Below are 25724 nucleotides of genomic sequence, written 5' to 3'. Positions count from 1 at the left end.
CCCTAGAGACGGGGCTGTGCCCCGGGCAGCAGCGATCTCAAGGCCGTAGGTCCGTGGCCCAGGAGCGCCGATGTCCCTAGAGACGGGGCTGTGCCCTGGGCAGCAGCGATCTCAAGGCTGTAGGTCCGGGGCCCAGGAGCGCCGGCGGCCCTAGAGACGGGGCTGTGCCCTGGGCAGCAGCGATCTCAAGGCCGTAGGTCCGGGGCCCAGGAGCGCCGATGGCCCTAGAGACGGGGCTGTGCGCTGGGCAGCAGCGATCTCAAGGCCGTAGGTCCGGGGCCCAGGAGCGCCGGCGTCCCTCGAGACGGGGCTATGCCCTGGGCAGCAGCGATCTCAAGGCCGTAGGTCCCTGGCCCAGGAGCGCCGGCGTCCCTAGAGATGGGGCTGTGCGCTGGGCAGCAGCGATCTCAAGGCCGTAGGTCCGGGGCCCAGGAGCGCCGGCGTCCCTAGAGACGGGGCTGTGCCCTGGGCAGCAGCGATCTCAAGGCCGTAGGTCCGGGGCCCAGGAGCGCCGGCGGCCCTAGAGACGGGGCTGTGCCCTGGGCAGCAGCGATCTCAAGGCCGTAGGTCCGGGGCCCAGGAGCGCCGGTGTCCCTAGAGACGGGGCTGTGCCCTGGGCAGCAGCGATCTCAAGGCCGTAGGTCCCTGGCCCAGGAGCGCCGGCGGCCCTAGAGACGGGGCTGTGCCCTGGGCAGCAGCGATCTCAAGGCCGTAGGTCCGGGGCCCAGGAGCGCCGGCGTCCCTCGAGACGGGGCTATTAGGGGTCAGAGTGGCCAAGCAGCTCATGGTTACTCATAGCGATGCTGGGCCAAGAAAGGTTAGTGCGACCTGTGGCTGTATGAGCAGGGAAGCGAGCAGGAGCAGGGAGGTGATTTGAGACCAGTGGTGGAATAACAGGCCCAGTGCTGGGGGCCGCATTTCAAAGGGTGTTGTTAAACCGAAGAGGTGCAGATTAACCACGGAACTGATTGGAGGCTGGAGAAAATGCCTGGCAGCGGGAGACGCAAGGCGCGCAGGCTGTTAGCTTGTGCAAACGCAGACTGAGAGGTGGCTCGGGCGCCGTGTCCAGGCACCGTGGCGGGGAGCACACAGCAGGTGCGCAGGGCTCTGGGACTGAGCAAAGCAGAACAGGGACCGACGGCTGGAAGCTGGAGCAGACAGTGTTTAGCAGGGAGGGAAATGACCTCCCGAGTAATGGAGGGGGAGGGGGATTCTCCATCTCTTGGGGCTAGTCTACACTTACGAGCCGGGTCGACGCGGTGAGTTCGACTTCTCGGAGTTCGAACTATCGCGTCTGATCTGGACGCGATAGTTCGAACTCCGGAAGCGCCGCGGTCGACTCCGGTACTCCACCACTGCAAAAGGCGGTGGCGGAGTCGACCTTGGAGCCGCGGACTTCGATTCCGCCGCGTCTGGACGGGTGAGTTGTTCGAACTAGGGTACTTCGAATTCAGCGACGCTATTCACGTAGCTGAACTTGCGAACCCTAGTTCGACCCCCCTTCTTAGTGTGGGCCAGCCCTTGGTGTCTCCAGCTCTCAGCTTCACACGCCCCTGGGAGTGTTGCTTTAGCCAAGCGCAGGTGGTCGGGCTGAGCACAGGGGAAGGGGGTGAAATACTCCGGGCCCTGCTAGGCAGGGGTTCACCAGCTGAGCTACCCAATGGTTCCACTGCCCCCACAGCACCTCGTGCACGCCCCATTCCCCCCCATAGCACCTCGTGCAGGCTCCACTCCCCCCCACAGCACCTCGTGCAGGCCCCATTCCCCCTCCCCTGCAGGACCTCGTGCACGCCCCATTCCCCCTCCCCCGCAGCACCTCGTGCATGCCCCATTCCCCCTCCCCCACAGCACCTCGTGCACGCCCCATTCCCCCTCCCCCGCAGCACCTCGTGCAGGCTCCACTCCCCCCCATAGCACCTCGTGCACGCCCCATTCCCCCTCCCCCGCAGCACCTCGTGCAGGCTCCACTCCCCCCCGCAGCACCTCGTGCAGGCTCCACTCCCCCCCCCGCAGCACCTCGTGCAGGCTCCACTCCCCCCCCCGCAGCACCTCGTGCACGCCCCATTCCCCCTCCCCCGCAGCACCTCGTGCACGCCCCATTCCCCCCTATAGCACCTCGTGCAGGCTCCACTCCCCCCCCCAGCACCTCGTGCAGGCTCCACTCCCCCCCGCAGCACCGCGTGCACGCCCCATGCCCCCGCCCCCGCAGCACCTCGTGCAGGCTCCACTCCCCCCCCTGCAGCACCTCGTGCAGGCTCCACTCCCCCCCGCAGCTCCTCGTGCACGCCCCATTCACCCTCCCCCGCAGCACCTCGTGCACGCCCCATTCCCCCTCCCCCGCAGCACCTCGTGCACGCCCCATTCCCCCTCCCCCGCAGCACCTCGTGCACGCCCCATTCCCCCTCCCCTGCAGCGCCTCGTGCAGGCTCCACTCCCCCCCGCAGCACCTCGTGCACGCCCCACTCCCCTCTGCACAGCACCTCGTGCACACTCGATTCCCCCCCCCGCCAACACACCTGGCGTCTGACCTGGGGGGCGTCTCTGTCTCAGTTTGAGCAGGTCCTGGGGGCCGAACATGCCCACCTGGCCAGGCTCGGCCAGCACCTGGAGGAGCTCAGGCAGGTCCAGCTGGACGCCCAGGCCATCTGCTCGCAGCTCTCCGCTCAGCAGGTAGGGACGCCGGCCCAGCGCCCAGCCCCGTGCTCCCAGTCACTCAGAGGGAGGCAGCACGCGCCCAGGGCAGCAGCCAAAGGCACCCGGCGTTCCCCCTGCCCCAGCCAGCGCCGGGAATTCAGGCTGAGTTTCCCAGGGCCGCCTGGGAGGGGGAGGGGGAGGGGGGGCGGGCAAGTGGGGCAATTTGCCCCAGGCCCTGGGCCCCGCAGGGGCCCCGCGAGCCCTGGCCTGGCAGCAGTCCGGGTCTTCGGCGGCATTTAGTGAGCGGGGGGCCCTTCAGTGCTGCCGAAGATGCAGAGTGACTGAAGGGCCCCCCTGCCTCCGAAGACCCGGACCACCGCCGGGTGAGTACAAGCGCCACAGCTCCCCCTGAATCCTCTGGGCGGCCCTGGCATTTCCTCTGTGTCACGGAGTGTGGGGGAGTCCGGGCCCTGCACCCCCACATCCTGCAAATCACCGGGACTCTCAGCCAGCCAGTGACACAGAGGTTTATCTAGGCGACAGGAACACAGTCCCAGACAGGTCTTGCCAGTATAGCCAACAGGGCCCTCTTTAGTTAGGTCCATCTGGGGCCCCAGGGAGGCCACAGCCCCGTTGGGAAGCCCAAGCCCCCTCAGGGTGCCCCTCTCCATTTCCCAGCCAGCTCCAAACTGAAACTCCCTCCAGCCTCTCACTCAGCCTCCCCCCGGCTCCTCCCCCAGCCTTTGTGTCCCTTGTTGTTTCCCCAGGCAGAGATGTTACCTGGCCTCCCACCCCCCTCCTGGGGTCTCTGTTACATGCTCAGGTCTCCTCCCTTCCCCAATGCAGCCAGTCCCAGCACAACTCCCCTGCAACCTTCCCAGGTCAATACTCCCCACTCAGCATTCACACAACACAGCACAAACATTCCCACTTCCTCACACTCTCCCCTCTGGATTCCCCTGGACACACACACTGAGCCAGGCACATGGCCACACGTACACGCACGGACTGAGCCACATACACATGCTGACTGCAACATGCAGAACACACTGGTTTGCACGGACCGAGTCACATACACACGCCGACTGTAATACACAGCATGCACCGATTCGCACAGACTGAGCCACATACGCAAGCCGACTGAGACACGCACCACGCACCAATTCACACAGACTGAGTCACATACACACGCTGTCTGCAACATGCAGCATGCACCGATTCCCACGGACCGAGTCACATACGCAAGCCGACTGAGACACGCACCACGCACCAATTCACACGGACTGAGTCACATACACACGCTGTCTGCAACATGCAGCATGCACCAATTCACACGGACTGAGTCACATACACATGCTGTCTGCAACATGCAGCATGCACCGATTCCCACGGACCGAGTCACTTACACATGCTGACTGCAAGACACAGCACGCACCAATTCACACAGACAGAGTCACATACACACGCTGACTGTAATACTCAGCACACACCGATTCTCATGGACTGAGTCACATACACATGCCGACTGCAAGACACAGCATGCACCGATTTGCACAGATTGAGTCACGGTAGCCTGTGAACATAACATAAGAACATAAGAACGGCCGTACCGGGTCAGACCAAAGGTCCATCTAGCCCAGTATCTGTCTACTGACAGTGGCCAATGCCAGGTGCCCCAGAGGGAGTGAACCTAACAGGCAATGATCAAGTGATCTCTCTCCTGCCATCCATCTCCATCCTCTGACGAACAGAGGCTAGGGACACCATTCCTTACCCATCCTGGCTAATAGCCATTTATGGACACCATGAATTTATCCAGTCCCCTTTTAAACATTGTTATAGTCCTAACCTTCACAACCTCCTCAGGCAAGGAGTTCCACAGGTTGACTGTGTGCTGCGTGAAGAAGAACTTCCTTGTATTTGTTTTAAACCTGCTGCCCATTAATTTCATTTGGTGACCCCTAGTTCTTGTATTATGGGAATAAGTAAATAACTTTTCCTTATCCACTTTCTCCACATCACTCATGATTTTATATACCTCTATCATATCCCCCCTTAGTCTTCTCTTTTCCAAGATGAAGAGTCCCAGCCTCTTTAATCTTTCCTCGTATGGGACCCTCTCCAAACCCCTAATCATTTTAGTTGCCCTTTTCTGAACCTTTTCTAGTGCTAGAATATCTTTTTTGAAGTGAGACCACATCTGTACACAGTATTCGAGATGTGGGCGTACCATGGATTTATATAAGGGCAATAAGAGATTCTGCGTGTTCCATTCTATGCATCCGAAGAAGTGAGCTGTAGCTCACGAAAGCTTATGCTGAAATAAATTTGTTAGTCTCTAAGGTGCCACAAGTACTCTTGTTCTTTTTGCGGATACAGACTAACACGGCTGCTACTCTGAAATCTGTGCACACACACACTCAGAAACGCCGACTGAGACATACAAAGCACCCGCCGATTTGCACGGACTGCACCACTCTAGCCTATGCACACACACAGACACACCGACTGAGTGCAGGCGTCTCTCCCAAGCAGTTCAGTACGTTCAGGTCAGCGAGGTGCTCAGCCCGATTTGCTCCCTGGGCACTGCCCGTGTGTGGCAGAGCAGAGCCCGCAGTGCCCCGTTGGAGGGGGTAGGGCCTGAGCTCCGATGCAGAGCTCCCTGGAGCTGGGGTCCAGCTTCTCTGGCTCTGGGGCTGCTGGGGCATGGAGAAAAGGCCGCCCACGGCAGAGGCACCGTGCCCAGCGCCGGGCAGTGAGTGGCGGCCACAGAGCTGGGCTTTGGCCTGCCTGTCTGCCAAGGGGAGCCCCCGGGGCCTGGAGGCTGGGGAAGTGAGCGAGGGCCTAGCGGCTGAGTTGGCAGGTGTATAGTGGGGCTACTGCCAGCGGGGCAGAGGCAGCTGGACCCTCGCCTGCCTGTGTTCCCCACGGGGGAGGGCAGCAGCAGGGTTTGTGCTAACACCTCTCTCCCTCTTAGCTCCTCTCCGCCGAGATTCTGCACCACCGGGGCCTGGTGGAGCGCCTGCTGGGGATCTCCGACCCACTGCTCCGCGCCTGGCCCCTGCCCTCACACCAGCACCCGCAGGTGAGACCCGGCACAGCCTCTGGCCAGGGGCCCGTGGGTGATGGGCAGCACGGGGTGTCCCCTCGGGTGCCTGACCTGCTGCGTTCCCCAGCCAGCCACCGGGTGACATGGGGGAAAGCCCCACGGCCCGTGGCCTGGGCTGGCAGAGCCAGTGCGCTCAGGGAGAAGGCCCATGTCCCATGCTCTGCCCGGCCTGGTGCACGCCCCCTGTGAGCTGTTTCTCTGCCCCAGCCATCGGCGCAGTCCCTCCAGGAGCAAGCTGAGCGGCTCTTCCTGGAGAGCGCAGCCTGCGCGGTGCAGCTGGAGCGGGCCCAGGCCCTGCTAGCCCAGTTGGCTGAGGCCCATGACGAGCTCACGCCCTGGCTGGAGGAGACGCAGCTGGTGGCCGCGCGGCTCTCACCGGACGCCATCAGCTGGGAAGCCTTCAAGGAGCAGCAGGACCTGCTGCAGGTGAGCAGGGCTGGAGGGCGAGCGAAGATGCGGGGACAGAGCCCAAGAACCGGGAGGTGCCCTGTGGAATGGGAGCAGGGGGGCCAGGTGTCTGGTTTTGGACTGGAACGCCCAGGCAAAAAGGGACCCTGGTGGCTCCAGTCAGCACCGCTGACCGGGCCGTTAAAAGTGCAGTCGGCAGCACAGCAGGGTTAAGGCAGGTCCCTGCCCGGCTCCATGCGGCTCCCAGAAGCGGTGACATGTCCCTGAGCTCTGAGGTGAGGCCAGGGGGGCGCCGCGCACTGCCCCAGCCCCGAGCGCCAGCTCCGCAGCTTCCATTGGCCAGGAACCGCAGCCAATGGGAGCTGCAGGGGCGGTGCCTGTGGGCAGAGGCTGCCCGCACCGCGCAGAGCTTTCTGGCCACATCTCCGCTTCGGAGCAGACATATTGCCGCTTCCGGGGAGCTGCCCGAAGTAAGCGCCTCCCAGAGCCTGCACCCCTCACCCTCTCCCACACCCCAACCCCCTGCCCCATCCAGAGTGCCCTCCCGCACCCAACTCCCTCCCGGAGCCTGCACCCCTCACCCCCTCCTGCACCCCAACCCCCTGCTGCGTCCAGAGTCCCCTCCCGCACCCCAACCCCCTGCCCCATCCAGAGTCCCCTCCCGCACCCCAACCCCCTGCCCCATCCAGAGTCCCCTCCCGCACCCAACTCCCTCCCGGAGCCTGCAGCCCTCACCCCCTCCTGCACCCCAACCCCCTGCTGCGTCCAGAGTCCCCTCCCGCACCCCAACCCCCCTGCCCCACCCAGAGTCCCCTCCCGCACCCAACTCCCTCCTGGAGCCTGCACCCCTCACCCCCCTCCCGCACCCCAACCCCCTGCCCCATCCAGAGTCCCCTCCCGCACCAACTCCCTCCCAGAGCCTGCAACCCTCACCCCCTCCTGCACCCCAACCCACTGCTGCTTCCAGAGTCCCCTCCCGCACCCCAACCCCCTGCCCCATCCAGAGTCCCCTCCCGCACCCAACTCCCTCCCAGAGCCTGCACCCCTCCCCCCCCCCCTACCCCCAACCAGATGCTGCTTCCATAGTCCCCTCCCGCACCCCAACCCCCTGCCCCATCCAGAGTCCCCTCCCGCACCCCAACCCCCTGCCCCATCCAGAGTCCCCTCCCGCATCCAACTCCCTCCCAGAACCTGCACCCCTCACCTCCTACCGCACCCCAACCCCCTGCTGCGTCCAGAGTCCCCTTCCGCACCCCAACCCCCAGCCCCATCCAGAGTCCCCTCCCGCACCCACCTCCCTCCTGGAGCCTGCACCCCTCACCCCCTCCCGCACCCCAACCCCCTGCCCCACCCAGAGTCCCCTCCCGCACCCCAACCCCCTGCCCCATCCAGAGTCCCCTCCCGCACCCAACTCCCTCCCAGAGCCTGCACCCCTCTGCCCCTCCCGCACCCCAACCTCCTGCCCCATCCAGAGTCCCCTCCCGCATCCAACTCCCACCCGGAGCCTGCACCCCTCACCCCCTCCCCCACCCCAACCCCCTGCCCCACCCAGAGTCCCCTCCCGCACCCAACTCCCTCCCGGAGATTGCACCCCTCACCCCCTCCCGCACCCCAACCCCCTGCCCCATCCAGAGTCCCCTCCCGCACCCCAACCCCCTGCCCCATCCAGAGTCCCCTCCCGCACCCAACTCCCTCCCGGAGCCTGCACCCCTCACCCCCTCCTGCACCCCAACCCCCTGCTGCGTCCAGAGTCCCCTCCCGCACCCCACCCCCCTGCCCCACCCAGAGTCCCCTCCCGCACCCAACTCCCTCCCGGAGCCTGCACCCCTCACCCCCTCCCGCACCCCAACCCCCTGCCCCATCCAGAGTCCCCTCCCGCACCAACTCCCTCCCAGAGCCTGCAACCCTCACCCCCTCCTGCACCCCAACCCCCTGCCCCATCCAGAGTCCCCTCCCGCACCCCAACCCCCTGCCCCATCCAGAGTCCCCTCCCGCACCCAACTCCCTCCCAGAGCCTGCACCCCTCACCCCCTCCCGCACCCCAACCCCCTGCTGCGTCCAGAGTCCCCTCCCGCACCCCAACCCCCTGCCCCATCCAGAGTCCCCTCCCGCACCCCAACCCCCTGCCCCATCCAGAGTCCCCTCCCGCATCCAACTCCCTCCCAGAACCTGCACCCCTCACCTCCTCCCGCACCCCAACCCCCTGCTGCGTCCAGAGTCCCCTTCCGCACCCCAACCCCCTGCCCCATCCAGAGTCCCCTCCCGCACCCAACTCCCTCCTGGAGCCTGCACCCCTCTCCCCCTCCCGCACCCCAACCCCCTGCCCCACCCAGAGTCCCCTCCCGCACCCCAACCCCCTGCCCCATCCAGAGTCCCCTCCCGCACCCAACTCCCTCCCAGAGCCTGCACCCCTCACCCCCTCCCGCACCCCAACCTCCTGCCCCATCCAGAGTCCCCTCCCGCATCCAACTCCCACCCGGAGCCTGCACCCCTCACCCCCTCCCACACCCCAACCCCCTGCCCCACCCAGAGTCCCCTCCCGCACCCAACTCCCTCCCGGAGATTGCACCCCTCACCCCCTCCCGCACCCCAACCCCCTGCCCCACCCAGAGTCCCCTCCCGCACCCAACTCCCACCCTGAGCCTGCACCCCTCACCCCCTCCAGCACCCCAACCCCCTGCCCCACCCAGAGTCCCCTCCCGCATCCAACTCCCTCCCAGAGCCTGCACCCCTCACCCCCTCCCGCACCCCAATCCCCTGCCCCACCCAGAGTCCCCTCCTGTGCCCCAACTCCCTCCTGGAGCCTGCACCCCTCACCCCCTCCCGCACCCCAACCCCCTGCCGCACCCAGAGTCCCCTCCTGTGCCCCAACCCCCTGCCCCACCCAGAGTCCCCTCCCGCACCCAACTCCCTCCCGGAGCCTGCACCCCTCACCCCCTCCCACACCCCAACCCCCTGCCCCATCCAGAGTCCCCTCCCGCACCCAACTCCCTCCGGAGCCTGCACCCCTCACCCCCTCCCTCACCCCAACCCCCTGCTGCGTCCAGAGTCCCCTCCCGCACCCCAACCACCTGCCCCATCCAGAGTCCCCTCCCGCACCCCAACCCCCTGCCCCACCCAGAGTCCCCTCCCGCACCCAACTCCCTCCCAGAGCCTGAACCCCTCACCCCCTCCCACACCCCAACCCCCTGCTGCGTCCAGAGTCCCCTCCCGCACCCAACTCCCTCCCAGAGCCTGCACCCCTCACCCCCCCCCGCACCCCAACCCCTGCTGCGTCCAGAGTCCCCTCCCGCACCCAACTCCCTCCCGGAGCCTGCACCCCTCACCCCCTCCCGCACCCCAACCCCCTGCCCCATCCAGAGTCCCCTCCCGCACCCCAACCCCCTGCCCCATCCAGAGTCCCCTCCCGCACCCAACTCCCTCCCAGAGCCTGCACCCCTCACCCCCTCCCGCACCCCAACCCCCTGCCCCACCCAGAGTCCCCTCCCGCATCCAACTCCCTCCCGGAGCCTGCACCCCTCACCCCCTCCCACACCCCAACCCCCTGCCCCATCCAGAGTCCCCTCCCGCACCCCAACCACCTGCCCAATCCAGAGTCCCCTCCCGCACCCAACTCCCTCCCAGAGCCTGCACCACTCACCCCCTCCCGCACCCCAACCCCCTGCCCCACCCAGAGTCCCCTCCCGCACCCCAACCCCCTGCCCCACCCAGAGTCCCCTCCCGCACCCCAACCCCCTGCCCCATCCAGAGTCCCCTCCCGCACCCAACTCCCTCCCGGAGCCTGCACCCCTCACCCCCTCCCGCACCCCAACCCCCTGCCCCATCCAGAGTCCCCTCCCGCACCCCAACCCCCTGCCCCACCCAGAGTCCCCTCCCGCACCCAACTCCCTCCCGGAGCCTGCACCCCTCACCCCCTCCCGCACCCCAACCCCCTGCCCCACCCCGAGTCCCCTCCCGCCACCCACCCCCCTGCCCCACCCAGAGTCCCCTCCCGCACCCAACTCCCTCCCGGAGCCTGCACCCCTCACCCCCTCCCGCACCCCACCCCCCTGCCCCATCCAGAGTCCCCTCCCGCACCCCAACCCCCTGCCCCATCCAGAGTCCCCTCCTGCACCCCAACCCCCTGCCCCTCCCAGAGTCCCCACCCGCACCCAACTCCCTCCCGGAGCCTGCACCCCTCACCCCCTCCCGCACCCCAACCCCCTGCCCCATCCAGAGTCCCCTCCGCACCCCAACCCCCTGCCCCACCCAGAGTCCCCTCCCGCACACCCAACCCCCTGCCCCATCCAGAGTCCCCTCCCGCACCCAACTCCCACCCAGAGCCAGCACCCCTCACCCCTCCCGCACCCCAACCCCCTGCCCCATCCAGAGTCCCCTCCCGCACCCCAACCCCCTGCCCCACCCAGAGTCCCCTCCCGCACCCAACTCCCTCCCGGAGCCTGCACCCCTCACCCCCTCCCGCACCCCAACACCCTTCCCCATCCAGAGTCCCCTCCCGCACCCCAACCCCCTGCCCCATCCAGAGTCCCCTCCCGCACCCAACTCCCTCCCAGAGCCTGCACCCCTCTCCCCCTCCCGCACCCCAACCCCCTGCCCCATCCAGAGTCCCCTCCCGCACCCCAACCCCCTGCCCCATCCAGAGTCCCCTCCCGCACCCAACTCCCTCCCGGAGCGTGCAGCCCTCAGCCCCTCCCGCACCCCAACCCCCTGCCCCATCCAGAGTCCCCTCCCGCACCCAACTCCCTCCCGGAGCCTGCACCCCTCACCCCCTCCCGCACCCCAACCCCCTGCCCCATCCAGAGTCCCCTCCCGCACCCAACTCCCTCCTGGAGCCTGCACCCCTCACCCCCTCCCGCACCCCAACCCCCTGCCCCACCCAGAGTCCCCTCCCGCACCCCAACCCCTGCCCCATCCAGAGTCCCCTCCCGCACCCAACTCCCTCCTCGAGCCTGCACCCCTCACCCCCTCCCGCACCCCAACCTCCTGCCCCATCCAGAGTCCCCTCCCGCATCCAACTCCCACCCGGAGCCTGCACCCCTCACCCCCTCCCACACCCCAACCCCCTGCCCCACCCAGAGTCCCCTCCCGCATCCAACTCCCTCCGGAGATTGCACCCCTCACCCCCTCCCGCACCCCAACCCCCTGCCCCACCCAGAGTCCCCTCGCGCAACCATCTAGCTCGGAGAGCCTGCTACCGTCACCCCCTACTGCACCCCAACCCCCTGCCCCACCCAGAGTCCCCTCCCGCATCCAACTCCCTCCCAGAGCCTGCACCCCTCACCCCCTCCCGCACCCCAATCCCCTGCCCCACCCAGAGTCCCCTCCTGTGCCCCAACTCCCTCCTGGAGCCTGCACCCCTCACCCCCTCCGCACCCCAACCCCCTGCCCCACCCAGAGTCCCCTCCTGTGCCCCAACCCCCTGCCCCACCAGAGTCCCCTCCCCCACCCACCCCCCTCCCGGAGCCTGCACCCCTCACCCCCTCCCACACCCCAACCCCCTGCCCCAGCCCGTGGCCCCTCCCGCACCCAACTCCCTCCCGGAGCCTGCACCCCTCACCCCCTCCCACACCCCAACCCCCTGCTGCGTCCAGAGTCCCCTCCCGCACCCCAACCCCCTGCCCCATCCAGAGTCCCCTCCCGCACCCCAACCCCCTGCCCCCCCCAGAGTCCCCTCCCGCACCCAACTCCCTCCCCGAGGCTGCTTCCATCTTCCCCTCCCGCACCCCAACCCCCTGCTGCGTCCAGAGTCCCCTCCCGCACCCAACTCCCTCCCGGAGCCTGCACCCCTCACCCCCTCCCGCACCCCAACCCCCTGCCCCATCCAGAGTCCCCTCCCGCACCCCAACCCCCTGCCCCATCCAGAGTCCCCTCCCGCACCCAACTCCCTCCCAGAGCCTGCACCCCTCTCCCCCTCCCGCTCCCCAACCCCCTGCCCCACCCAGAGTCCCCTCCCGCATCCAACTCCCTCCCGGAGCCTGCACCCCTCACCCCTCCCACACCCCAACCCCCTGCCCCATCCAGAGTCCCCACCCGCACCCCAACCCCCTGCCCCATCCAGAGTCCCCTCCCGCACCCAACTCCCTCCCAGAGCCTGCACCCCTCACCCCCTCCGCACCCCAACCCCCTGCCCAACCCAGATTCCCCTCCCGCACCCCAACCCCCTGCCCCACCCAGAGTCCCCTCCCGCACCCCAACCCCCTGCCCCATCCAGAGTCCCCTCCCGCACCCAACTCCCTCCCGGAGCCTGCACCCCTCACCCCCTCCCGCACCCCAACCCCCTGCCCAATCCTGAGTCCCCACCCGCACCCCAACCCCTGCCCCACCCAGAGTCCCCTCCCGCACCCAACTCCCTCCCGGAGCCTGCACCCCTCACCCCCTCCCGCACCCCTACCCCAGGCCCCATCCAGAGTCCCCTCCCGCACCCCAACCCCCTGCCCCACCCAGAGTCCCCTCCCGCACCCAACTCCCTCCCGGAGCCTGCACCCCTATTCCCCTCCCGCACCCCAACCCCCTGCCCCATCCAGAGTCCCCTCCCGCACCCCAACCCCCTGCCCCATCCAGAGTCCCCTCCTGCACCCCAACCCCCTGCCCCACCCAGAGTCCCCACCCCGCACCCAACTCCCTCCCGGAGCCTGCACCCCTCACCCCCTCCCGCACCCCAACCCCCTGCCCCATCCAGAGTCCCCTCCCGCACCCCAACCCCCTGCCCCACCCAGAGTCCCCTCCCGCACCCCAACCCCCTGCCCCATCCAGAGTCCCCTCCCGCACCCAACTCCCTCCCAGAGCCTGCACCCCTCACCCCCTCCCGCACCCCAACCCCCTGCCCCATCCAGAGTCCCCTCCCGCACCCCAACCCCCTGCCCCACCCAGAGTCCCCTCCCCGCACCCAACTCCTCCGGAGCCTGCACCCCTCACCCCCTCCCGCAGCCCAACCCCCTGCCCCATCCATAGTCCCCTCCCGCACCCCAACCCCCTGCCCCATCCAGAGTCCCCTCCCGCACCCAACTCCCTCCCAGAGCCTGCACCCCTCACCCCCTCCCGCACCCCAACCCCCTGCCCCATCCAGAGTCCCCTCCCGCACCCCAACCCCCTGCCCCATCCAGAGTCCCCTCCCGCACCCAACTCCCTCCCGGAGCCCGCACCCCTCACCCCCTCCCGCACCCCAACCCCCTGCCCCATCCAGAGTCCCCTCCCGCACCCAACTCCCTCCCCGAGCCTGCTCCCCTCACCCACTCCCGCACCCCAACCCCCTGCCCCACCCAGAGTCCCCTCCCGCACCCCAACCCCCTGCCCACCCAGAGTCCCCTCCCGCACCCCAACCCCCTGCCGCGTCCAGAGTCCCCTCCCGCACCCAACTCCCTCCCGGAGCCTGCACCCCTCACCCCCTCCCGCACCCCGACCCCCTGCCCCACCCAGAGTCCCCTCCCGCACCCCAACCCCCTGCCGCGTCCAGAGTCCCCTCCCGCACCCAACTCCCTCCCGGAGCCTGCACCCCTCACCCCCTCCCGCACCCCAACCCCCTGCCCCACCCAGAGTCCCCTCCTGTGCCCCAACTCCCTCCCAGAGCCTGCACCACGAACCCCCTCCCGCGCTCCAACCCCCTGCTGCGTCCAGAGTCCCTCCCGCACCCTGAACTCCTCATTTCTGGCCCTACCTGGAGCCTGCACCCGCAGCCGGAGCCCTCACCCTGTCCCACACCCCAGTTTCTCCTCCCTTGAAAACCAAGGGAGGAGAAACTGGTTCTGTAATTGGCTTGGTTTTCACACCTCAGCTGCTGGAACAGGGCCTCATCCTCCCTGATTGATCTAACCTCGTTATCTCTAGCCTGCCTCTTGCTTGCTTATATATACACACCTGCCCCTGGACATTTCCACTGCTTGCATCCGAAGAAGTGGGTATTCACCCACGAAAGCTCATGCTGCAAAACGTCTGTTAGTCTATAAGGTGCCACAGGACTCTGTGCTGCTTCTACAGAACCAGACTAACACGGCTCCCCTCTGATACTTGTGATCAGAAAGTTGGCAACCCCACCCAGTGTCTGCAGCAGCGTGCAGGGTCTGTCACCTGAGCGCTAAGGAGCAGCCGCGTTCACCTCTCCCCACGGTGCACTGCGGGCCCAGGCGGTGCCGTCCACTGCGGTGCCTGGGCCCCGCTCTCTAGGCTGCCATGACCGGGGAATCAGGCCAGGCTGGGGCCAGGGGAGGCGATGGGCAGAGATGGGGGCAGGGCTGCCACCTGTCCGGGCACTGATGGACAGGAGCATCGCCGGGACATGGGAGAGTGGGGTGGGCAGAGGGCCCTGGGGCAGGGGAGGCCAAGCTAATCACGTCCAGTGGGCGCGGGGGGCAGCTGGAGAGAGCAGAGCTCCCCTCGCTCCCATGTGTGATCTTGGTTTCCCTGCCACCCTCACGCTGGGTGTTCCCTCCCCCCGTGCCCACGCGCCGGGTGCTTCCCCTCCCCCCATGCCGGGTGCTTACCCCTCCCCCCGTGCCGGCGCGCCGGGTGCTAACAATCCCCCCATGCCGGGTGCTTACCCCTCCCCCCGTGCCGGTGCGCCGGGTGCTAACAATCCCCCCATGCCGGGTGCTTACCCCTCCCCCGTGCCCGCGCGCCGGGTGCTTACCCTCCCCCCATGCCGGGTGCTTACCCCTCCCCCGTGCCCGCACGCCAGGTGCTTACCCCTCCCCCGATGCCGGGTGCTTACCCCTCCCCCGTGCCCGCGCGCCGGGTGCTAACCCCTCCCCCGTGCCCGCGTGCCGGGTGGGTACCCCTCCCCCCTGGCCCCGTGCCGGGTTCTTAACCCTCCCCCCGTGCCCGCGAGCCGGGTGCTTACCCCTCCCCCGTGCCCGCGTGCCGGGTGCTTACCCCTCCCCCGTTCCCGCGTGCCGGGTGCTTACCCCTCCCCCATGCCCGCGGGCCGGGTGCTAACCCCTCCCCCGTGCCCGCGTGCCGGGTGCTTACCCCTCCCCCGTGCCCGCGTGCCGGATGCTTACCCCTCCCCCCTGCCCCCGTGCTGGGTGCTTACCCCTCCCCCGTGCCCGCGTGCCGGGTGCTTACCCCTCCCCCCTGCCCCCGTGCCGGGTGCTTACCCCTCCCCCCTTGCCCGCGCGCCGGGTGCTTACCCCCCCACCCTTGCCCGCATGCCGGGTGCTTACCCCTCCCCCGTTCCCATGTGCCGGGTGCTTACCCCTCCCCCATGCCCGCGGGCCGGGTGCCTACCCCTCCCCCGTGCCTGCGCGCCGGGTGCTTACCCCTCCCCCGTGCCCGCGCGCCTGGTGCTTACCCCTCCCCCGTGCCCGCGCGCCGGGTGCTTACCCCTCCCCCGTGCCCGCGCGCCGGGTGCTTACCCCGCCCCCGTGCCCGCGCGCCGGGTGCTTACCCCTCCCCGGTGCCCGCGCGCCGGGTGCTTACCCCTCCCCCGTGCCCGCGGGCCGGGTGCTTACCCCTCCCCCGTGCCCACGTGCCAGGTGCTTACCCCTCCCCCCCTGCCGGGTGCTTACCCCTCCCCCGTGCCCGCGCGCCAGGTGCTTCCCCTCCCCCCATGCCCGCACACCGGGTGCTTACCCCTCCCCCCATGCCGGGTGCTTACCCCTCCCCCCTGCCGGGTGCTTACCCCTCCCCCGTGCCCGTGCGCCGGGTGCTTACCCCTCCCCCCATGCCGGGTGCTTACCCCTCCCCCCATGCTGGGTGCTTACCCCTCCCCCGTGCCCGCGGGACGGGTGTTTACCCCTCTCCCCGCAGTGCCTGCGGGAGGCCCTTGCCGAGCACCGGCCCCTGATGGGGAAGCTGCAGCGCGTCTCTGCCCAGCTGGCGGAGCTGAGCCCGGAGCAGGGGGCCCCGTTCCAGCAGCGGTGCCAGGCGGCAGAGGAGCAGTACGGCAGCATCCGGGAGCACGTGCGCCAGGCAGCCACGGTGCTGGAAGATGCCATCCCGCGCTACAGCCAGGTACACAGGGCAGCTCCGTGGCAGAGCCCCCGGCCCAGGCCCATGGGCCCGCTGAGCCCGGCATGTGGCCCCCATGTGCACTGGCCTGGCCAGTGGGCACCTCACCCAGTGTCTCCAGCGGCACAGCCAGCCCGGTGTCCCCACCCCACACACTCTGGGTAGCGAGCGATGGGCTGGCCAGAGCCGTGGCTCGATGCCCAGGAAGGGCCAGGGGCCGGGGAGCTGGCCCTCGGAGAGCCTGAAGGACCGATGGGTCCCTGGGTGCTGCCCAGGCGGGGTGGGACCCTGGTCGGGGCAGCCTCACCCCAGCTCTCAGCCTGCCCCATCCCCATCCCCACCCAGCAGCTGGGCCCCCAAGAAACCCCCGGTCGGCCCCCCGTTCTTTCCCACAGCTCACGGAGCGCATGGACTTTCTGCTGGAGAGCCTGGAGCGGCTCCAGGGCCGTGTGCAGAACCCCGCCGTGGTCCGGGGCGACGCAGCCCACCTCCGGGAGCAGATCTGCGAGAACAGCCTGGCGCTGGGCGAGCTGGAGAAGCTGGGGGTGACACTGGAGACCGTGCGCAGCCAGGGGGCCGAGCTGCTGGCCAGCATGCAGATGGCTCACGCCGATACTGCGGCGAAAGGTACCGGTGTCTGCAGCCCGCGAGGCTCTGCCCTGGGTCGCCCCATGGCACAGGCACTCAGCACCAGCAGCTCCCGACCCCGAGAGAGCCCCAGGGGGGGAGACAGACGGGGGCCAGGCTGCTTCCACCCCACACACCAGCCCCTTTGCACAGTGAAAGCTGCATGAGCCCGGAACTGGGGAGAGAGCGTGGCACTGCAGGGCCCCGGGGTGGGGAGATTACTGGGGGCGGGGGCTGGGGCTGAGGTGGGGCAGGTGACACTACTGGGCCCTGGGGATGTAGGAATTACTGGGAGGCACCCCTGGGATGGGGGTCAGTGGTGCTGTGGGACCCTGGAGACGGGAGGTCAGTGCCCCTGAGGTTGGGAGATTGCAGGTGGCACTGTTGGACCCTGGGGAGGGGGGAATTGTAGGGGGTGCCCCTGTCACAGAGTTTGGGGGAGATAAGGCCTTGCACCCCCGGCTTCCTGCGATTCACCAGGACTCTCAGCCAGGCAGTAACGCAGGTGGTTTATTTAGACGACAGGAACCCAGTCCAAGACAGGTCTTGCAGGCACAGACAACAGGACCCCCTCAGTCAGGTCCATCTTGGGGGGCCAGGAGAGGCCAGGAGGCCTGTCTGGCCTCCCCTCCATTTTCCCAGCCAGCTCCAAACTGAAACTCTCCAGCCCCTTCTCCTCTGCCTTTGTCTCTTTCCTGGGCCAGGAGGTCACCTGACCTCTTTGCTCTCCAACACCTTCAGTTGGGACCTTTGCAGGGGAGGGGGGCCAGGCCATCAGTTGCCAGGAGACAGGGTGTCGCCATTCTCTGTGCAGACGGCATCACATGGGCCCTCTTGGGCTCTGCAGCAATCACACACCCTGATCCCCCAACCTAGATACCTAAGAACTGCATAGGGGAAACTGAGGCACCCACCCAGTATTCAGAGAAAACATTAAGAACGGTCTCACTTCGTCACAGCCCCTGGGGCTGGGGTGTGGCACCGGGGTGTGGCATTGCTGCGGGACCCTGGGGATGGGGGAATTGTTGGGGGTGCCCCTGGGGCTGGGGTGTGGCACCGGGGGGTGGCATTGCTGCGGGACCCTGCCTCTCTCCAGCCCCTCATGCCTGTCTCCTGTCCCGCAGTGATCCAGGAGCGCACGGAGCAGCTGTGCAGCCAGTGGCGCTGCCTTCGCGGGCAGGCCGAGGAGCGGGAGCGGTGGCTCAGGGGCCTGTTGGCGCTGGCCGAGCGGTTCTGGCAGGGGCTCGCTGAGCTGGCCGTCAGCCTCACAGACACCCAGCAGATGGTGCTGGACTTGGAGGAAGCCGACTCCGACCCCGAAGCTGTCCGGGCGCGGCTCTGCACCATGCAGGTACCAGCGAGCGGCCCAGGGGCTGCGATGGGGGAGGAGGGCAGGGAGCCGGGGGGTGCAGTGCCTGGCCGGCCATGGCCCCCATGGTTGGCAGCGCTCTCTCAGCACCCGGGGCAGCAGACAGGTCTGAGAGCGCCAGGCTCAGTCTGTGGGGCAGGGCCCCGCTGTGGGCCCCTGTCCATGTGCCTGAGGCCGGGCACCCGGTGTGATGGAATAGGGAGGTTTGTGTGGCTGGTAGGTGAGAGCAGGGACTGTCTCTGTGCTTGGTAGGCAGAGACAGGTATGCAGCTGTAACATGAGCCTGGCTGGGGGAGGGGAGGTCTCACCTCTGGCTGTGGCTAGACAAAGGGAGGGGGGAAGTGGAATCAGTTTTGGTTTTGGGAGCTGGGTGGTGGGTTTCAGGGGATCCTAAGCTGGGATCCAGGCACCCTGAACCCCCCCCCAGAACGGCCAGATTGAGGGGCCCCGGTTCTGAATCCAAGCTGGGCTGTATCCTGTGTTCCTGTTGTTCAATAAACCTTCTGTTTTACTGGCTGGCTGAGAGTCACTGTGAGTTCAGGAGAGGGGTGCAGGGCCAGACTCCCCCACACTCCGTGACAACTGGTGGCAGAGGTGGGATCGGCGGCACCCCGTGGACGGCGCTTCCTGCAGTAAGTGACTGGGGAGCAGTAAAACGAAGGGGCGAGTCACCCCTGGGCGAGTGTGGCCAGAGAGAAGGACTTTGCAGTAACAGGGTCCCCCGGGGGATCACAGCGAGCGATCCCAGGGGCGGAGGAGTCTGCAGCTCGACCCTGGCAGAGAGGTGGTGAGCTCAAGGACTGGCACACTAGGGGTCCCCCTGGAACCCGTGGGGAGCGGCGAGCACCCCAGCCTGCGAGTGGCCAGCAGGAAGATGTATTCCCAGAAGCGCAAGTGTGAGCTGGTGGAGCTGTGCAAGCAGAGGGGGCTGCACTGTGGGAAGCTCACCAAGGCCCAGCTGATTGCCCGGCTGGAGGAGAGAGATCGCAGGGATGAACCGGTCCCTGTCTCTGAGGGAAGCAGCCGGGCAGATGCAGCGCAGGCACCAGTGTCTGTCCCCGCTGGGAGTAGCCAGTCGGCGGATGAGGGCTCCTCGAGACCCCCCACCCCTAGGCCTAGGGGGAGGGGGAGGAGGAGCCCAGCTACGGAGGGCACCGTGACCCCCCCGGCCAGCAGGGGATCGTCCCGGCGACGCTCGGCCTCCGTGGAGCGCAGGCGGCTGGAGTTGGAGAGAGAGATCAAACTGAAGGAGATGGAGATGGAGGACCGGCAGAAGCAATGGGAATACGATGAGAGGGAGAAGGAGAAGCAACGGGAATACGATGACAGGGAGAAGCAGCGCAGTCATGAGCTGGCCATGGCCCAGCTGAACAATAGGGAGGCCCCGGCTGCGGTGAGTGAGGGGGGGCCCAAGCCTACAAAGAGCTTCGATACGAACTTCCTGGCCCCGCGTAAGGAGGGGGAGGACATAGACACCTTCCTGACGGCCTTTGAGAATGCCTGCGAGCTGCACCAGGTTGCCCCTGCAGACAGGATCCGGCGCCTCACCCCCTTACTGGACTCCACCGCCGTGGAGGTGTACAGCCGAATGAGAGGGGCGGAGGCGCGGGACTACAACCTGTTCAAAGAGGCCCTGCTCTGCGAGTTTGGGCTGACCCCGGAGATGTACCGGAAGAGGTTCCGGGGTCAACGTAAGACCCGGGAGGGCACATACCTGCAACTGGTCAACCGGGCGCAGGGGTACGCCCGCAAGTGGACAGCTGGGGCCCAAACTAGAGAGGACCTGCTTGACCTAGTCGTACTGGAGCACCTGTATGAGCAGTGCCCGTCGAACCTGAAGCAGTGGCTGATGGACCAGAAGCCGGAGAACCCGCAGCATGCAGGCCGGCTGGCCGACCAATACATGGACAATCGGGCGGGGGATGGCAGGGAGGAGTCTCGAGGGAGCAGGCCTGCCTCAACGCAGAGAGAGAGAGTCACCACGGGACCTCCCAGCGGGGCCCTATGGAGAACCCCCAAAAAAGGGGAACGTCCAGCGTCAGATCCTCCCGACCCCCTCGAGGGGACCCACGAGACATGGGCTGCTTTCACTGTGGCCAACAAGGCCACATACGGGCCCAGTGCCCCAAGCTCAGAGACAGACCGAGCAGACCCAACCCGCCGAGGGTTGACTGGGTACAGACCCAATCGGAGGAGGGGCAACGTGCCCAGGAGAGGGGGGCTGGCAGCGTCCCACCTGGGAAGGAGGGAGGAGGGCCCCAGGTCAGCGCCCCTGGGGGGCTGGATGCTCCGGTCCCAAGGGGCTGCTACAGGGTGGCCATGGGGCTGCCCCTCCGGAAACAGTGCCTGGTTCCCCTGGAGGTGGATGGGAAGAAGGTCACTGGGTACTGGGACACAGGCGCAGAAGTGACGCTGGCCCGGCCCGAGGTGGTGGGCCTAAATCGGATGGTGCCTGATACCTACCTGTCCCTGATGGGCGTGAGCGGGACCCCATTCAAGGTACCCGTGGCGAGGGTGCACCTGAAGTGGGGGGTCAAGGAGGGCCCCAAGGATGTGGGAGTGCACTCCCATTTGCCCACAGAGGTGCTAATGGGGGGGGACCTCGAGACCTGGCCCGGCAATACCCAGGGTACCCTGATTGTGACCCGTAGTCAGAGTCGGCGCAGGGCTCTGCACCCTGACAACGGGGAAAGTACTCTGCCCGAGTGCCTGGCGGGGAGGGAACGCCCAGAGACACGACCCAGAGAGGCTGCGGCCTCAGACCCAGCCGGTGAGAGAGAGCAGGTCCCCATCCCTGTCCCAGCTGCTGAGTTCCAGGCCGAGGTGCAGAAGGATCCCTCCTTGCAGAAGCCCAGGGACCGGGCTGACCTCAATGCAGCGCAGACCATGAGGAGAGGTTGCAAGGAGAGGTTCCTGTGGGAGAAGGGGTTCCTGTACCGGGAATGGGCTCCCCCCGGGGAGGTGGAGGCATGGGGGATTAGGAGGCAGCTGGTGGTTCCCCAGAAGTTTCGCCACAAGCTCTTGTACCTGGCCCATGACATCCCCCTCGCAGGGCACCAGGGAATCCGGCGCACCAGGCAGAGGCTGCTACAGAACTTTTACTGGCCTGGGGTCTTTACCCATGTCCGGCAGTACTGCCAATCCTGTGACCCCTGCCAGCGGGTGGGGAAGGCCCGGGACAAGGGGAAAGCAGCTCTGAGGCCTTTACCCATCATAGAAGAGCCTTTCCAGAAGGTGGCCATGGACATGGTGGGGCCTCTCAGCAAGGCGACGCGGTCAGGAAAGAAATACATCTTGGTGGTGGTAGATTTCGCCACTCGATACCCCGAGGCGGTGGCCTTGTCCTCTACCGAAGCAGCCACCGTGGCGGATGCACTGCTGACCATTTTCAGCCGGGTGGGGTTCCCCCAGGAAGTCTTAACGGACCAGGGGTCCAACTTCATGTCGGAGCTGCTCCAGTCCCTGTGGGAGAAATGTGGGGTCCGACCCAGCTGGGCCTCAGCGTACCACCCCCAGACCAACGGGCTGGTGGAGAGGTTCAACGGGACGCTAAAGATGATGCTAAAAACATTCATGCACCAGCACCCACAGGACTGGGACAAGTACTTACCTCACCTGCTGTTTGCGTACAGGGAGGTACCCCAGGAGTCTACTGGGTTTTCGCCTTTCGAACTGTTATATGGAAGGCGGGTAAGGGGGCCCCTGGACCTGCTGAGAGACGAATGGGAGGGGAAGGCCGCTCCCGATGGAGAGTCGGTGGTGGAGTATGTCCTGACCTTCCGGGAAAGACTTACCGAGCTCATGGGCCTGGCCAGGGAGAATCTGGCCCGAGCCCAGAGGAAGCAGAAGGTCTGGTACGACCGCACGGCGCGGGCCCGCGCCTTCGCCACCGGGGACCAAGTGATGGTTCTCATCCCCGTGAGGAAAAACAAACTCCAGGCTGCCTGGGAAGGGCCCTTCAAGGTTGTCAAGCAGCTAAATGAGGTAAACTATGTGGTGGAGCTGTCGAACCGGGCTCATCACTGCCGGGTGTACCATGTGAATATGATGAAGCCATATTATGACCGGGGGAATATGGTGTTGGCCGTGTGTGGCCACTGGGAGGAGCCGGGGGATGACCCTCTAGTGGATCTATTCCCAGGGACAAAGGCTGGTTCCCCCCTGGAGGCGATTCCCCTCTCAGATCAGCTGACCCCGGCTCAGCATGCTGAGATCAGAGGGGTGCTGCAACTGTACCGACAGCTGTTTTCCAACCAGCCTGGACGCACTAATTTGACCGTCCACCGGGTGGAGACTGGGACACACACCCCGATACGCTGCTCCCCTTTTCGGGTTACCGGGAAGACTGCCCAGGACCTGGAAAGGGAGGTCAGGGACATGCTGGCTTTAGGGGTGATCCAGCCGTCCGCCAGCCCCTGGGCCTCCCCAGTGGTGCTGGTCCCCAAGAAGGACGGGTCGATCCGGTTCTGCGTGGACTATCGGAAGCTCAATGCCATCACCGTATCTGATGCCTACCCCATGCCAAGGCCTGATGAGCTCCTAGACAAGCTGGGAGGCGCTCGGTACCTCACCACCATGGATCTTACCAAGGGCTACTGGCAAGTGCCGCTGGACGCAGATGCCAGGCTGAAATCGGCCTTCATCACCCCCCTGGGGCTCTATGAGTTTCTGACCCTGCCCTTTGGCCTCAAGGGAGCGCCGGCCACCTTCCAGCGCCCGGTGGATCAGCTACTGAGGGGGAAGGAGAGTTTTGCTGTGGCGTATATTGATGACATCTGCGTCTTCAGCCAGACCTGGGAGGATCACGTGTCCCGGGTTAGACAAGTGCTGGACCGACTCCAGGAGGCGGGGTTAACCGTAAAGGCTGAGAAGTGCAAGGTGGGGATGGCTGAAGTATCTTACCTGGGCCATCGGGTGGGGAGCGGCTGCCGAAAGCCGGAACCGGCCAAGGTGGAGGCGATCAGAGACTGGCCCGCTCCCCAGACCAAAAAGCAGGTCCAGGCCTTTATCGGGATGGCGGGGTACTATCGGAGGTTCGTGCCCCACTTTAGTGCCATAGCCGCCCCCATCACTGAGCTGTGCAAGAAGGGGAAGCCAGACAAGGTGGTCTGGACCGAGCAGTGCCAGGAGGCTCTCCAGGCGCTGAAGGAGGCTCTGCTCAGAGGCCCAGTTCTGGCAAACCCAACCTTTGACAAGCCCTTTATGGTGTTTACCGACGCCTCAGACACGGGCCTGGGGGCGGTGTTGATGCAGGAGGATGAAAAGGGGGAGAGACACCCCATCGTGTACCTGAGCAAGAAGTTGCTACCCCGGGAGCAGAACTACGCGGCCATCGAGAAGGAATGCCTGGCCATGGTGTGGGCCCTGAAGAAGCTGGAGCCATATCTCTTTGGGCGCCACTTCACCGTGTACACCGACCACTCTCCCCTGACCTGGCTGCACCAGATGAAAGGAGCCAACGCCAAGCTCCTGAGGTGGAGCCTGCTCCTGCAGGACTATGACATGGACGTGGTCCATGTGAAGGGAAGCGCCAACCTGATAGCGGACGCGCTGTCCCGGAGAGGGGGCCCCGAACTTCCCCGGGTCACTGGGCAGTGACCCCGCTCAGTTCAGTCTCGGAGGGGGGAGAGGTGTGATGGAATAGGGAGGTTTGTGTGGCTGGTAGGTGAGAGCAGGGACTGTCTCTGTGCTTGGTAGGCAGAGACAGGTATGCAGCTGTAACATGAGCCTGGCTGGGGGAGGGGAGGTCTCACCTCTGGCTGTGGCTAGACAAAGGGAGGGGGGAAGTGGAATCAGTTTTGGTTTTGGGAGCTGGGTGGTGGGTTTCAGGGGATCCTAAGCTGGGATCCAGGCACCCTGAACCCCCCCCCAGAACGGCCAGATTGAGGGGCCCCGGTTCTGAATCCAAGCTGGGCTGTATCCTGTGTTCCTGTTGTTCAATAAACCTTCTGTTTTACTGGCTGGCTGAGAGTCACTGTGAGTTCAGGAGAGGGGTGCAGGGCCAGACTCCCCCACACTCCGTGACACCCAGCCCCTGTCCCTGCCCCACAGGCGCTGCGAGAGGAGATCGACGCACTGCAGAACGACCTGGACACGCTGGGCATCCTGGGCGTGGAGCTGATGTCGTCCTGCGGCGACTCGGACAAACCAGATGTCACCAAGAGCCTGGATGATGTGAGGGAGTGTGACAGGGCCCCGGGCCCCCGAAGGGTGGGAAGTGGGGCGCACAACCTGTCCCCTAAGAGGGCCCCTTGGAGCATGTGTGTGGGGCCATTGTGGGGTCAAATGGGTGGGGCACCCCAGGGGCCGGATGGGGCTCTGTGGGCAGAGTGAGTGGGGTTCCGTGGGGCAGTCGGCAGGTCCCTGGGGCTGGAGGTCTCGTGGGGTAGTCGGAGGGGCTCCGTGGGGCAGGCGGCAGGTCCCCTGGGGCTGGGGTTCCCGTGGGGCAGTCGGAGGGGCTCCGTGGAGCAGTCGGCAGCTCCGTGGAGCAGTCGGGGGGCTCTGTGGAGCAGTTGGCAGGTCCCTGGGGCTGGGGTTCCCGTGGGGCAGTCGGGGGGCTCCATGGGGCAGTCGGGGGGGTTTCGGGGGGCTCTGTGGGGCAGTTGGGGGGGCTTCGGGGGGCTCCGTGGGGCAGTTGGCAGGTCCCTGGGGCTGGGGCCCCGTGGGGCAGTCGGGGGAGCTCCGTGGGGAAGTCGGGGGGCTCCGTGGGGCAGTTGAGGGGGCTCCGTGGGGCCCCGTGGGGAGTTGGGGGACTCCATGGGGCAATTGGCACGTCCCTGGGGCTGGGGTTCCCATGGAGCAGTTGGGGGGCTCCATGGGGAAGTTGGGGGGCTCCGTGGGGCAGTCGGGGGGGTTTCGGGGGGCTCTGTGGGGCAGTTGGAGGGGTTTCGGGGGGCTCCGTGGGGCAGTTGGCAGGTCCCTGGGGCTGGGGCCCCGTGGGGCAGTCGGGGGGGCCCCGTGGGGAAGTCGGGGGGCTCCGTGGGCCAGTTGAGGGGGCTCTGTGGGGCCCCGTGGGGAAGTCAGGGGTCTCCGTAGGGAAGTTGGGGGGCTCCATGGGGCAGTTGAGGGGGCTCTGTGGGGCACCACGGGGAAGTCGGGGGGCTCCGTGGGGAAGTTGGGGGGCTCTGTGGGGCAGTCGGGGGAGTTTCGGGGGGCTCTGTGGGGCAGTTGGCAGGTCCCTGGGGCTGGGGCCCCATGGGGCAGTTGGGTGGTCTCCGTGGGCCAGTTGAGGGGGCTCTGTGGGGCCCCGTGGGGAAGTCAGGGGTCTCCGTAGGGAAGTGGGGGGGCTCCCTGGGGCAGTTGAGGGGGCTCTGTGGGGCACCACGGGGAAGTCGGGGGGCTCCGTGGGGAAGTTGGGGGGCTCTGTGGGGCAGTCGGGGGAGTTTCGGGGGGCTCTGTGGGGCAGTTGGCAGGTCCCTGGGGCTGGGGCCCCATGGGGCAGTTGGGGGGGCTCCGTGGGGAAGTCGGGGGGCTCGGTGGGGCAGTTGGGGGGCTCCGTGGGGCAGTCGGGGGGTTTCGGGGGGCTCTGTGGGGCAGTTGGAGGGGTTTCGGGGGGCTCCGTGGGGCAGTTGGCAGGTCCCTGGGGCTGGGGCCCCATGGGGCAGTTGGGGGGGCTCCGTGGGGAAGTCGGGGGGT

The 25724-nt window shown here is 66.9% G+C and overlaps 1 protein-coding gene across 4 annotated transcripts in view; it reads left to right on the top strand.

Annotated features, from left to right (window-relative positions):
• Window positions 1-25724, top strand: part of LOC123364828 (microtubule-actin cross-linking factor 1-like) — a 90882-nt gene that overhangs the window by 2016 nt on the left and 63142 nt on the right. For all 4 annotated transcript variants that reach the window (XM_045007275.1, XM_045007273.1, XM_045007276.1 and 1 more), the window contains exons 2-8: window positions 2551-2670; window positions 5612-5719; window positions 5951-6169; window positions 15893-16096; window positions 16489-16720; window positions 17845-18071; window positions 24141-24263. In XM_045007275.1, the coding sequence (XP_044863210.1) occupies window positions 2551-2670; window positions 5612-5719; window positions 5951-6169; window positions 15893-16096; window positions 16489-16720; window positions 17845-18071; window positions 24141-24263 (1233 nt within the window). The remainder of the gene's footprint in view (window positions 1-2550; window positions 2671-5611; window positions 5720-5950; window positions 6170-15892; window positions 16097-16488; window positions 16721-17844; window positions 18072-24140; window positions 24264-25724) is intronic.

This window comes from Mauremys mutica, chromosome 2, assembly GCF_020497125.1.
Source record: "Mauremys mutica isolate MM-2020 ecotype Southern chromosome 2, ASM2049712v1, whole genome shotgun sequence".
NCBI classification, from domain to species: domain Eukaryota; kingdom Metazoa; phylum Chordata; order Testudines; family Geoemydidae; genus Mauremys; species Mauremys mutica.
Note: the sequence above shows the minus strand (reverse complement) of the source record. Positions and strands in the feature narration are given on the sequence as shown.